This window comes from Pempheris klunzingeri, chromosome 21, assembly GCF_042242105.1.
Source record: "Pempheris klunzingeri isolate RE-2024b chromosome 21, fPemKlu1.hap1, whole genome shotgun sequence".
Classification (NCBI taxonomy): Eukaryota; Metazoa; Chordata; class Actinopteri; order Acropomatiformes; family Pempheridae; genus Pempheris; species Pempheris klunzingeri.
In genome coordinates this window covers 14987138-15000973 of record NC_092032.1, presented here as the reverse complement: position 1 = coordinate 15000973, position 13836 = coordinate 14987138, and the positions used below count along the sequence as shown (strand labels likewise).

Below are 13836 nucleotides of genomic sequence, written 5' to 3'. Positions count from 1 at the left end.
CATTACAAAGTAAAAGAAAAACCAGCATTTGTAAACACATGAATTTATTCTTACACATCAATTTAAAGAGACAAAAGTGTCACAGCTGCCACATTGTAAACCATTAAACCATTTATCCTGCCTACAAAGGTTAGTTTATGATAAATATGTAGTGAGCTATGGTGAGAAGCTAGTGGTGAAAATCACTTGATGTCTTATGTATACTTTAGACACGCAATATACAAAACATTTAAGCATCCGACTGAGTAATTACTGACAATTTCTACAACCTGCACACAACCTTTGTCATATTCAGTTGCTTTTTGACCGTAAGAAAAGAAACAGCACAGTTTTGACCTGAACAGACCGGACAAACTGACCTGTTCACTCAGTGCAGTGGAGATTGGCCTTGTTGCCTGACATCTGTGAGTACCTGATCTGTTTTAAGAGTTTTAAAACAAGATTACAGTAATACTCTGGGCATGTGTTCTCTTGGCAGACAACCTGTAAGAAGAAAAGAGCTGCTCTGGAGGGTGCATGGCAAATACACGATCAAGATGTTACGACAAAAACACTCACTAATTTTACTTTAAACAAGGAGCATAAACTGACAAACTGATCACAGGGTCTTAACATATGCAGTAAAATCTGTGTGCATCTGTCACACACGGTTACACATTCGACAGTTAGCTCAAATGAGTTGACATATGATAGTGTATTATGCCAAGGCTATGGCAACATCAAAGTGTAGGCACCAAAGACAACATATCATACTGTAGCCCAACAGTTGAACACGTTTTTAGACAAAAGAAAGTCCTTAGTCCTTGTTTTGTGGCTGTGATAAAAAGCCAAAAGAAATGTCCTCACAGGATGGGGCAATTCTGTCCACAAAAATTGTACAGGAAGTCCAACAGATCAGGCTCTTGAAGCCGTCTGTTCACAACCCCCTGACCTTTCCCAGGCTGCACAACTACAACCTCCCCATCAGGTGGAAGCTCCACCAGCGGGTGCACTTTGTTATCCATCATCTTAAAGTCAGTAACAGCAGGCAGCATGCCGTTCCTCGTTTTGGTGTCCTCTGAATTGTCCTTTGCGTCTGTGATGCTGTCTCCCGCTGTGCTGCTCTTGCTAACTGTGCTCAGGTCATCTTGACACGCGTCTGAGTCACTGCCGTGCGGCAAAGAGAAGTAGGTGCACCTCCCTGAAGACGACTTCTTCTTATCTCCCACTTCAGACTTTGTGCTGCACACTGAATTGGGGTTGTTCTCTTCAGTATCCTCACACATCCCTTCGCCTTGAGGAGAGTTTGTGAAGGTTTTGCTAATTCCGGCTGGGTCTGAGACAGACTTTCTGATTAGTGTGTTGTCTCTAAGGAGCCACTGGCCGTTATCATAAGGGACAGTGTCTTCAGGCCCGACTTGTGCATTGAAAGCTATGCATCGTGTTGCGTCACTCAAGCTGTCCAGGGCACCAGTGGAATTGAAGTAAGACAACTCAGACACAGAGGACCGGGCTATGTGGAAGGGAGAGAAAATGCTTGAATGTTCCTTCTTTTTCTCTTTAGACGCAGATAGAGGCCTTTCACTCGGTTCCTCATCAGCAGGAGCATCTTTCTTGCCATACAGCCTTTCAATTGTTCTCCTCACAAAGCCTTTAGTGATGGATTTCCGCGGTGAATCCTCTTCACCACTGGACCGCTCACTTGAAGTCTGAGACTGATACCCGGCACTAGCTGAAGTCTCGGCTCTTAACTCGGATGGCTCCTTAGTGTTCGAACTTTGGATACGCCGATGTCCGTGCTGGGTATCTGTGGCACTCTTTGCCAGGAACATTTCCCTGATGGCTCTGACCCTGTTGCCTTCAGGCTCTGTGGTTATAACGCCACTGGAATCGTAGCTGAAAGATAACGATGACTGAGGAGCCGATCGAGAGCTAAGACCCGATCCAGATGTGGGCAAATCAGAAGGAGAATCCTCACCCTCCGACTCAGGAGGGGCATTTCTCTGTGAGAAGCGTTTCATTGTCGAACTATCTGTTGTATTATTTTTCCTCCGGGCATCAGCAACTTGCTTTTCCAAAAGAATTACTCTCTCTGCGACAGATTGGGATAATATTTCTTCAGCCGCAGCCTTTTCACATTTTGTAACCTCAGACTGTGCTGCCAATGCCGGAGCTCCCTGGTATTCTGCACAGCTCTCTTCTATGTATCTGCTCATAACTGCATGTTCCTCCTCTGAGCTGGATTCTTTCTCAAAGTAGCTTAAATCCTCATCAATTGAGGTGCTGATTAGTTCATCTTCGAACTTTGGTTGTTCAACCTCTACGTGTTCCTCACAGCTGCTGTGGTCATTCCCACTATCCTCATCAGCATTAAATCTATAACGCTTTCCTAAACTGTCAGACTTTGTCAAACTGCTTTTGTTGTTTTTTGTATATGAATCCTGATTTTCTATCAAATTGCTTGGATCTGCTTCTATAGTATTTTGGCTTTTTGTCTGATCACAGATTTGGGGTTTATCACCATGGTGGTCCTCATCATCTGAGCTGACTTTGTCCTCATCTGTCTCTTCTATCAAAGCATTTAACTCTCTAAAGTCTCTTCTTTTTGTTTGTTTCCCGTAATCTGGAGGATCTTCAAAATGTTCTTCCTCGTCTACGCTCTCCTGCTCTTCCTCAACGATAACCTTGAGTTTCTTATATTGCTTCTTTTCGTCTGAAGATGCCTCATCCACATCTGAGTTACGTGTAATTTTGGTTTTCTTAGATTGACTCACAGGTTTTGATGAAGCACTTTTGTCGCTCAGGTCCCGACATTCAGCCTCCGGTTGCTCTTCCTCTTCCTTAGACGTGTTTCGAATATCTGGGCTGGATATTCTTGCCTTCCTTCCTACATTCAGCTCTACGTAGTAATTGGAGCTTGGTTTCTTGTTCTCTTCCTCCTCAGAGTGACTTTCTGGGTTACACAAGTCGTTGCTTTCTTCGATCTCCTGTTCTATCTCTTCGTGCTCTTCTGCTTCTGAGCTAGAAACTCTTTTCTCACAGCTCACCTCCTGCTCTAAATCTTTACTGGCACTTGGCATCTTCTGCCCCTCCTGCTCTAAACCTGATTCGTCGTCATGGGTAAGCTCATTCTCTGGAATACTCACGCTCTCCTCACTGTGCGTCTGCAGCCGATTACCTTCCACATCTTGTTCCTCTACCTCAGAGGTACAACTGTCTTGTTCAAGATTTTTCTTGCTGCAGACTACTTCATTCACGTTTGCCTCCAGAGCTGGAGCGTAAAGCTCCCTTTTTTCAGGTGTGTGTTCATTATTAGGTTCAGCGGGTGGACATGTGGCCACTCCATCCTCCCCCCGCTGGCTGTCTTTGTGCTTCACTGTCTCTGTTGTACCACCAGTACTTGATTGTTTTGGCTGGTTAATGTCTGTGAATTTTTCAGTGATGTAACTCACATCAACATTTGCTTTCTCATCTAGCGTAACATCCGTGACATCGTTATTACGGTCACTGTCACTTTTGACACCCGCTGACAGAGAGGCCAATTCCTCCTTGAGCATCTCAGGCATGTCAAGATCCTCCATGAGCTCATCAATAACATTTTCATCAATGCCACAGTCGTTGTCAGGGCCAGCCTCAGTTACAAGCACGAGCTCTGAATCATTGGGTGTTGAGCTGCGACTCTTGCACTTGTCGCTGAGTTCCTGAAAGCCCTTCCAACTTTGCAGGAGCTGCTTGGAAGCGGATTGCTGTAAATTTGACAAGCTAACGTTTAACCTGTGGGAATCCTCGATGCTCGCTATTTCTTTGAGAGAATAGATCATTTTCAGAGCCTCGGCACAGCTGACGTGGTTTGCGTTCAGCTCATCCATGTTTCGGTTTGTGATGCCTTCCTTTAGGGTCATGACAGACAGGAAAGCGAGGAGAGCTTTAGATGATGAGCCAAATGTAGAGGCCACATGAGAGGAGAAGTCAGGCAGGCTGTTGGACTTCTCCAGACACGACGGACGTTTATTCTGTGTGATTTGTCTTATTGACTTTATTGAGTAGCAAATCTTCTCAAGCACAGGTCTCATGTTTGGCTGATCTGTGATGTTTAATGGCTGCGACATTATTTGTGTTTCTGTCCTGGATTCCTCTTGATCTGCTGTGATAAGATCATCTGCCTCATGACTCTGATCAGCTTCCAGTGGCATTAGAGCATTACAAGTTAGTGTTTGGTCCAAATCAGGTGTTGATTTTATTGACTGTGGCGTTTGGTGGCGGTTTCGTTCAGATGATGGTTTCCTTTGGGTCTTATTTGTGGGCTCTGAAGCGTTGTCTGAGGAAAGATTACTTGAGAGCAGCTTTCTACCAGACTTGTGTCTGACTGGCGGTGACACCATGTCCAGAGACTGAGAATATGGAGACGATCTCTTTTGTGATTGAGGCTTATAAAGCTGCTTTCTCTCAGTGGAGGGGCTTGCGTTTGGCGTTGCAAGCTTTCGTATTCCTGTGTTTGGTGACATAGTCTTATCAGGAGAGCGGTTACGTAATGATGATAATTTGGGAGAATTACGAGTCGATTCAGGAGAGAATATCTTGGATTGGGGTTTTCTCTCTGGAGACGGGCTGCTCATAGGTTTTACTTTTTTCACCAGGGGTTTAGGTGATGATGCCTCTTTTTGAGTTGCAAGCCGTGTTTTTGTCTCTTTAAGTGGAAGATCGCTTGATGATATACTGACTGATGACACTCCCCCCTCAGATGTTAAACTAGTAGGAGACGCAGAAGAACATAACGGACTATTTATCAAATTCGAGATGTTGTTTGATTGCTGTGTCTCCTCAGGTTGTTGTGTCCTTGTTGGACAGATGCCGTCTGACAGTACATTATCACCCACAGCGTTGATGGGAGAAGATAATGTAGTAATGTCTGATGTGGCATCACTACATAAAGTATATTTGTCCACACAAGCCTTTCTGAGAGACATTTTCCTGTCAAGAGATGTATTACTGACCAAAGGGGCCCTTTTAATAGATGGAGTTCTTGGTAATGGTGCTTCCTCCAGCGTGGAAGGAATGTCAGTCTGAACTGATGTTGTCATTTCCGTTGTGTGGTCGGTAGGTAATATGACCTTGTCAGATGTTGGACTGATAGATAATGGAAGATTATCTGACATTTGACTGCTCGCTGATGAGAGCCTATATAATGGGCTGCTGGCCACTGGAGATGCATCCATCTCGCAATATTCAGTGTTTGGTAGCTCTGTGTTTTCAGCAGGTGGTGGTGGTGGTGGTAGCAGCTCCATTGAGAGTGAACTGGAAAATGTTGCTTTTTGAAATAAGATTTTGATTGGACTTGAGTTATTTTCCAATTCACTACCTAACGGCATTTCTGTTGAGGCATTCTGAACTGGTGGAATTATTTCAGGACAGGATTCAGGATTCAAGAGAGGCTTTAACTCAGCTATATTATTTTGACCTAATCTTTTGCAGTCTTCTGTGTTTGTAGTGGCTTCATGGCTGTGGAGGATTTGCTGATTGACTGTTTTTTTCTCAGATGATGGACTTGATGATTTGTTTTCAAAGGACTGGATTCTCTGTTTGACTGAAGCCACTGGCATGCTCTCCGGAAGCAGGTCAGTTTTGAGAGTTTGGTGTGTTTCTATTTCTGTCTCCTCATTTTCAGACTCTCCACACCTGACATTTTCTGTTTGCACTAGAGTAACCCCTTCTAATTTTTTTCTCTCCTCATCTGGGTAGGCTGTGGCATGAAGATGGGCTTTCTCCAGCCAGTTTTCCACATATTCATTGGTAGCAGAGCTGAAGGAGTTAAAAGCCGGGAGTGACATGTTTTCGCTGGCATCACAGGACGCGTTCTCGCTCTTTTTCTCTTGATGCACTGATGTCTGCCGCATCAGTATTCCCCGCATTTGGCTTTCTTCATTGGAATCAATATTCAGCCTGCTTTTCTCAAAAGAATTTCTTTTCTCACCTGTATTTTCTTTCAATGCTGCTGGTGTGTTTGGGTCTTTGAGATTACATTTGTTTGTGTCTACCGACTGTTCTGAGCTGTTCGCTGTAACATCCCCATCTCCATTTTGTATTGATCCCGTCTTCGGCTTTGTCATGCTTTTTGGTGATTTCGATTTATTCCCATAAATTTTCTTAATGAAACCAGCACTGGAGAAGGTTTTCACTTTCTTATGTTTCTCTGTTGCCTCTGCAGAACTTTCTTTTTGTCTTTTCCTTGGTGACATGAGCCGACCAACACGTTTGTTGATCACTTTGGGTTTCGAGGATACTCTTTTATCTTTATTGACCTCTCTTTTTTGGGGGTTGTTTTTGTCTTTAGTGGACTTCGGGAATCGTTGTTCTGCATTTGTTGCTTGAACTGTACGAGTCATCAGTGAGGGCACAGTTAAATCAGATGTTACTGACATGCTCTCAGCTCTCCAGATGCTGATTGACTCTGAAGCTGTTGATGGCCTCCAGGGCTCGGGTTCATACTCATTATTGGAGCTGAGTCGTCCAGTTCCTGAGGTAGCTGGCCTGCAAAAAGGAATCCCAGGGGGAGACTGTGCACAAAGGTTTGCAAAGAAATTATCCTGGCAGGTCTGCTGTTCATATATGTGTAAGACAGTTTCAGTGACCTCCTCTCTGCTGGATTCAGTCTGTAGGATTTCAGTCAGCCCTGCTGATTTGAATGTGGATACATTTCTGGTGTGTATATTGCTGGCATCCACAGAGCCAAGTTGTCTAGGTTTGGGCACCGGTCTTGTGCTACTCTGTCTGACCATGCAGTACTGCTCTGTCACGGCTCTATGTTCATGCTGCTCTCTGTAGTAAGACCCAACCAATCCTTCCTGAATCCCCTCTGCCGTCACTGAATGTATGCTTTCCATAGAGGCTTGCTTTTTTCTAATTTGCTTGTGCCCAGGTGTTGAAGCTCTCCTGGGGGACAATATGTCCGCCTGTATGTTTAGATCATCCTCTTCATTACTACTCTCACTGAAAGCTCCATTGCCCAGCGATGGTGGATCCTCGTCATTGTTATCCTCAGCTTTGTCCCTTTGTATGGAGTTAATGGAGGCAGCAGGACTTTGTAAGTCTGGTGAGTTTGATTTTGACATGCTCTCCTCCTCTGCCTCAGGCTCCGGTAAACTGTTCAGATTAAGCTGATTGGCCACACTTGAGCGTGTCAGAGTGGTCGTCCAATGGATGGTTTCCTCTTCCTTAATTGTCAGTCGCACTCTCATCTCCACTGTCATGCTACCGTCTTGGTTCACTCGAAAGGACTTCTCAATGTCATCCTCTGTGGGCAGCAAGCAGTCCTGGCCTCCAGCGCCATCGCCGAGGCAGGTGTCCCGCTCAGTTTCTGTTACTGACTCCAGCACATGACCAGACTCAAAGTCAACAGAGTTTGTGGGGTAACTGGGAAGGTCACATGAAGTTTCTGCGATGGAGTTATGGATTCGATTCACGATGTACCTCTCAGATGAGGGGGACATTTTTCTTGACTTTGCGGTATATGATAGTAATTTCTTTTTGCCTGTCCAGTCAGTCAAAAGAGCCAATCAGGTACAAAAAAGGTTCATGTTGAAAAATAAAATAGAAATATCCAAAGATTTCAGACAAAGATTGAAGAGGATAGGCAGGAATGTTGAAGAGGAAGTCCCAGAAGCATGAAAGGAAAAGAAAGAGAAAAAATGAAACGTTAGGAAGATGGCAAAACTATTCACAGCTCATGAAGAACAATAGCCAGCAGCCACATCGACGGCGTATGTAGGTCATCTATGGTATTATACGTAATATCATGGCCTCAGCACTTTCCCAGCCTTCATCCCATGAGAGCAGGTAGATTACTGCAGACACACTCTATGCTTCATAAGAATACAGCTCTATCAATGAGTATATAAGCTCTCATCAACTAAATAAAAACCATAAAAAACCAACTGATTATTAAGTAAACTTACGGTGTAAAGCCTTTAGTCTTCTGACACCCATTCGATTGGTCGGCAGCTTTGTTGGAGCTGGTGAGCTCTGTATGTCGTAGTTTGCAGGCCTGAATGGCTCCCTGCCTGCAGCCACTACAGTGCCAGAGCACATTATCAAGCCTGTGAGACCATCCACCTGCAGTGGACAGAAAAGGATTCATCAGTCTAATGGCATTTTAGCACAAGATAGAATGGGTAGAATGCAGGTTAGGGAGTGTTATTATAAATAATTACATTCATGTATATGTATGACAAGTTTGGATTAAATCTACAATTTAAAATGGCACTTGAATTTACAATAGATCCATGACCCAGAGCCTGGCAGTGCAGTGGGCCAGAGTGCCTTTCCTCAGTATGTACGTAGCATTAGGGTAAGATGCTAAAGGAGCTTAGCGCTTTCTCTTTTCGTGTGACAGTTATTTACAGGCCAGGCTCAAGCCCGTTCTTAATGGGTCAATAATGATGCTACCAAAGCCTTAAATGTATATTAGCATTATGTTCTAACAGGGCAATGTCAATGAAGGGTTTCTAAAATATTTAGATGATAAGATGTCTATCTATGTATCTGTTGAAATATAGTCTTATTATATAAAGCAGTTGTGTAATAATATGGTCATGGTTTTGTGAGGTAAGGCTGTATCTGTATCGCTTGTAAAATCCTAGTTTCCTCTTAGAAATGAATTGTGCTGTTTGTGTTGGGTTGACAGAGGCCACTCACACGTCTGCCATCAGATGTGTGTAACTTCACCACATGAAAATGGATCAGTTCTGAGATATATGCCAGGATGGACTCAAAAGTGGGCGTAGTCCTCTTGTGAAGCAACACTGTGTGCTTTACAGTGGGGTCCCCATTGCGAAAAACAAGTAGCCTCTTTGGTGTGCGCACAGCCATCGACTCCTGTTTATGGATGCTCCGGCCGGGGAAGAACCTGGCCTGCTGCACCGTCCGACGGCGGGAACTAACAGGCCTGGCGTTGTACCACGGCGGTAGCTTCTTCCTGGCCAGTGCCAGGTTGATAGGTTTCACCTTACGGCTATCAGAGCAGATGTAGGATTTCCCATCTTCCAGTTCATTCAAAGAGTAGATTGCATGAACCCCCCGAGGGGTGGTGATGTTCCTCACCCCAAATGGTAAGGGAACCTTTTTAGAGAGACTGTCCAGGAGCGCATCAAATGTTTTGAAGGTGCGGTTATTGATGACCATGCGTAGACCATTAAACTGAGGATCTCCACTTTTGTAGAAGCAGACCCGCTTTGATGGAATAGGGTCGATGATGCTTTGGTGGCGGGGGGTGCCAAAGGTGTGTCCGCTCCCCGATGACTGGTCAGGGAGGACCCTCCGAAATCCCATGTCGTTCATCATCTCTGATTGGCTGGAAGGTGAGAAAAGGGAAGTAAATAATTAGGCATTTAATGGAAACATAGAGATGTCCTGTTTTTCTTCACTTTGTTATTCTCAGTTGAATGAAGATGTTTTTCAAGTTTCCTTCACATCATCAGTGGCGAAGAGCGAGAAAAGGTTTTTCAAAATGCTTCTACACACAAAATCTTTTTACAGTAAACAATAATCTTCAAAGATATAAATTTTTTTTTTTCCTTATTTAAATGATGCAGTAACCAATAATGCTAAGAAGAAACTTTATGAAGATAAAAATGTCAAAAAAGACATTTGCACATTATAGGACTTATGCAACTGGGTCAACACACAAACAGCTGAGACATATGTTGTTTACTTTGTATGACTGTTGCCATCAGGTAACGTGACCTCACTTCTGGCAAACGTGTCACGCAAATGGCGTCCTCAATTATTTGATTCCCTGGATTTCAACAACAGTAGAGCAACACACAGGATTCAGAAATGTGTTACAGATTATTCTCTTTCACAAGTTTTTATTGCACCCAGTTTTTCTTTTAGCAAATTAAGATCTGAGAATAATCTTATACCACATTTCAGTATTATGCTTTTAATATGGAAATGTTTGCAGAAACAAGAATTAGACACCCAATGTTTTACCACATAAATTATTGTGCATTTCACATGAAAACTTAAGTGATAAATTACAGAATATTCTTAAATAATTTTATTGAATCTGATATTAAAAAAAATATTTTAGAAGTTAATAAAAACACATTTTAGATGTATTATTTAGCATTAGTAGTTTGTGTTATTATTAGTAGTAGCAGTATTAGTGGCCTATTTGTCAACAGTCCAACATTTTTTTCATAGTCAGGACAACATATTACCATTATCATTAACATTAACAAAATAAAACGACGTGGTTAAAAAATATGGTCGTAGCATTTCTAATGCTGCAAGTGTAATACATAAGTACAGATTATAACTGGAGGCAGTAAACCAGTTAAACTCCGTGAGCAAACGAATGCACAAAATTTCCGTACTTCTAAGTGAACTCACCTACGTCGGCATCATGAAATTCCCAGCCGTTTTGAAAGGATCCATGAGATGTTATTCCATGCTCTACATGATGACTGCTGTTGAACTAACTGCACAGCAACAGTTTATTTCGGGAGGCACCATCATGGTTAATTTGCTTAATCTTTGCTTAAAGTTAATCTCCACTGCAAGTGCAGTGCATGGAAATCCTCTTCAGAAAGGTGTGTCACACAGATGCATGTAGAGCTCTCATAGCAGGGCGAAGAGGTGGACTACAGACCTGAAATATTTGAATTATATGTTTTATATGTTAAATAGGCCTGAAACACGTTTGTATAAAAGTTTTTTCCTGCGTATATTTTGTCAATTGGGCTTCTTTTGCTACATAAAAAAAGGAAAAACATTGAAACAATAAAATTAACATAATCAAAAATGTAAAAACACACACACTCTCACTGTCGAGTCACTGGAGAATATAAGAGGGAAAGAGAAGTTACTATTAAACCGACACAAGTTTTCTGAGAGTGATTTGGGCCTGTTGCACTATAATATATCAAAGCATATTTTAATGTTTTTGTATTTATGTTTTGCTCTTATTTGACTCTGAAATAAGAGAAGAACATTGCACCTGTTGAAGATTATATGAACCACAAAGAGAGCTGCGTTTTCTCCGCCGGTGGCAGCAGATGGTGAATCCGTGTCAGTTGTAATATTCATGCAGGCTTGTAATCTCATTGAAGGCCTTGTTAGATAATAAGATTAGGGACCCTTCACTAGCAGGACCCTTCAAGAGGAGCACTTGTTTTCGATTAAAGCCGTGATCTTAATAACTTTAAATCAGACTGATTATCATGTAATAAGTCAGAAATTAATTTTTGTCTTGTACATTAGTTTTTTCCTTGGAGATTTACTTGGACCCAGTGTGTTCTGAAAACATACAGTGTATGTTAGTATAAAATAAGAAATTTAAAAATAAAGTGGACATTCCTTTAATAGCAAACACGCTTAGAGACTTTTATAGTCACCACAAAAAAAAAAAACAGGACTCATTCTAGCAATACAATTAAATTTAGAAGGGTAGTGGAGCCCAGTAGATTAGGTTGAACCGTATTACTGAGGGTATTAGCCGGTCATGTATATGCCTAACCGTGAACTATCACGAGTTGCGTAACAGCTACCAAAACTGGACTGAAGTGAGTCTATTCCTGTCGTGAAAGGGATTAGTCAACAAGGGATAACTTCATTCCTCAGTAAACCTGGGGCTGAAGGTAAGGAATCAAAGGAATATACAAAAGTTATCGGGTTTCAGCTCAGTATAAAAGGACAAAGTGATGACACTCTGTCATACTGTTTAGTTTGCAGCTGTAAAAATATCTCAGGTGTGTATGAAAGAGACGATATGTGCTGTAGGAAAGAATTCCTGCTGAGCCCGACCAGACAGAGATTCAGGAATGCCACAGGAGGCTCCCATGTGCCTAGTCCATGACCTGTTCCCAAAACAACAACGAGCACAAAAATGTGAAAAATCCTTCAAAGGAAGCTGGGGGGGGGGGGGACAATGGAGGAAGCCCTCAGAGTAAACAGGTAGGCCCGAAGCCTGCATGCCCCTCATTCCAGCCCTCCACCCCAGAGATAAGAGCCAAGCAAATGTTGAAACCAAGCGGGTAAAAACGGCTGGTCACACTGATACAGCAGCACAGATCCTGCCAAACACACCCGAATCAGACTGAAAATAGGCCTGAGCTGAAGCGCTGCACTCAAAGTAGCTTGACAGGTAATAGCAACAAATGTCTGAAGCTCCATTTGTCACATAACCTTCCGCGTCACAGTTATAACGAACCAGCTGGTGATATGAATACTGTTATTTTTCCTTCACATGATTACATGTGAAATCACACGCCGCCATGACAGAGATATCTGTCTCTGCGTTCCGAGTGTATTGTCACCCCTGCCATGCTCTATTTTTAAGTCTATACTGCAACTAATTGGCGCCAAGTTAGATTCAAACCTATGCTGTTAATGGGAAAAAATGTGTGATATGTTTTGGCCCTTGTCCCCTGTCTATATTTGGCCCAGCGTCGTCCATGCAGCTGCTCCTCCAGATCTGTCTGCCTGTGTTCCCATCAAACACCTCTCTTCAGTCTGCTTATATTGCCTCAATTCAAGAGGCAACGAGTCTCAGCCGGCCTCAGTCAGCTCCTGCTTAAAAGGGCAGAAGAACATCGGTGGCTGGCATAGTAAATAAGAGCAGTTTGCTCTGATGTTGGGCCACGTTTAGCCTCTGTAGTGGCATTTGGAATAAAATGTGCAGCTCATTTTGTAGCCCTTGTAAGAACTGGTTAAACTTCCAAGCATTGCAGCTGTCAGGAATTCAATTATAACTATACAGCTGCACTGTGACCAACAACAGTTTTAAACATTCACTTCAATTAACAGTAAGACTAATGCTGCAAATATCATCTCTTTTAAACTTCTCTTGCATCCAAAAACACCAGATTTTTTTCTGGTATATACAGTAATGATTGATAGATTCCATTTTAACCTCTGAGGTCAGTTTCATGTGCGCTCAAAAAACGAGGCTTGGCAGACGCTGATCGAAAAATATGCTTACTATTCAAAATTCCATTCAAGTTACATTATGTTAGGCTCTTTTTTTCCCCGTCTAACAGTAACTTCCAGTGGAATTCCCAGGTTTTGAATGAATCCCTGCCAAACAGGACTCATAAGGTCACACCACCGCCTGTCCCCTCCCCTCCAAAACCCCTCGCACAGCAGTCAGAGGTCCCCACCCCATCCATTTTGAGCGGTCCGTATCAGCTGTGCCAAGCTTTTAATCTGCCTGGTGACATCCCAGTGTTTCCTGCATGGGACAGAGGGAGAGATAAGCACGCTCCTCTGTGCGGTAAATCACTCCGCACCCCCACTCGTTCACTGATATGACCATTATTCAATTAGGCTGCACTCAAGCTGACCACAATTCTTTAACAATCAGAGGCTCGGCCATTGTTTTCACATATTTCATTTTCTTAACCTCTTTCCTCTCTTAGCAGCATCTGCTTTCAGGGTTTAACGGCAAACATTAAGAGATGTTTGTTGCTGTCAGTGCTGGAAAGTCCACGAGCACAATTTGAAGACATGTACTTTGTGGTGTTCTTTATAAAGTACCCGGTAAATGTTTACACAACATTTATAAACGATAAAGTTGTGTTTTAAGCAGCATTGGCCAAATACACCTTATTTTCATAACTTTGAATAATATTACACGTGTGAGATTAGGTAGTAAAATGAGGGATAACCCTGGTAGCACCTAGCTATCATGGCTAACTACAGCTAATCTTAGTCAACTATGCCGTGTTTAAATTCATTTAAAAAAAAAAGTAGTCTCGAACTTGTGAAGCCGTTTTACAACACTATTATTACTACATGCTGCTTGTGGCACATGTTACTGTGAGCTTTAAAATGTTCTATTAACCAGTTAACTAGCATTAT

The 13836-nt window shown here is 42.7% G+C and overlaps 2 protein-coding genes across 2 annotated transcripts; both read right to left on the bottom strand.

Moving 5' to 3' along the window:
- Nucleotides 1–842: 842 nt before the first annotated feature.
- On the bottom strand, nucleotides 843–7466 carry LOC139221423 (uro-adherence factor A-like). The gene is made up of 3 exons (XM_070853349.1): nucleotides 5390–7466; nucleotides 2754–5338; nucleotides 843–2651 (listed from the first exon to the last, which is right to left on the bottom strand). The coding sequence occupies exons 1-3, from the start codon at nucleotides 7464–7466 to the stop codon at nucleotides 843–845; spliced, it is 6471 nt and encodes a 2156-aa protein (XP_070709450.1).
- Nucleotides 7467–7917: 451 nt separating this feature from the next.
- On the bottom strand, nucleotides 7918–9303 carry LOC139221421 (oxygen-regulated protein 1-like). The gene is made up of 2 exons (XM_070853347.1): nucleotides 8671–9303; nucleotides 7918–8088 (listed from the first exon to the last, which is right to left on the bottom strand). Exons 1-2 carry the CDS (start codon nucleotides 9301–9303, stop codon nucleotides 7918–7920), a joined length of 804 nt encoding a protein of 267 aa, XP_070709448.1.
- Between the last annotated feature and the right edge of the window lie 4533 nt (nucleotides 9304–13836).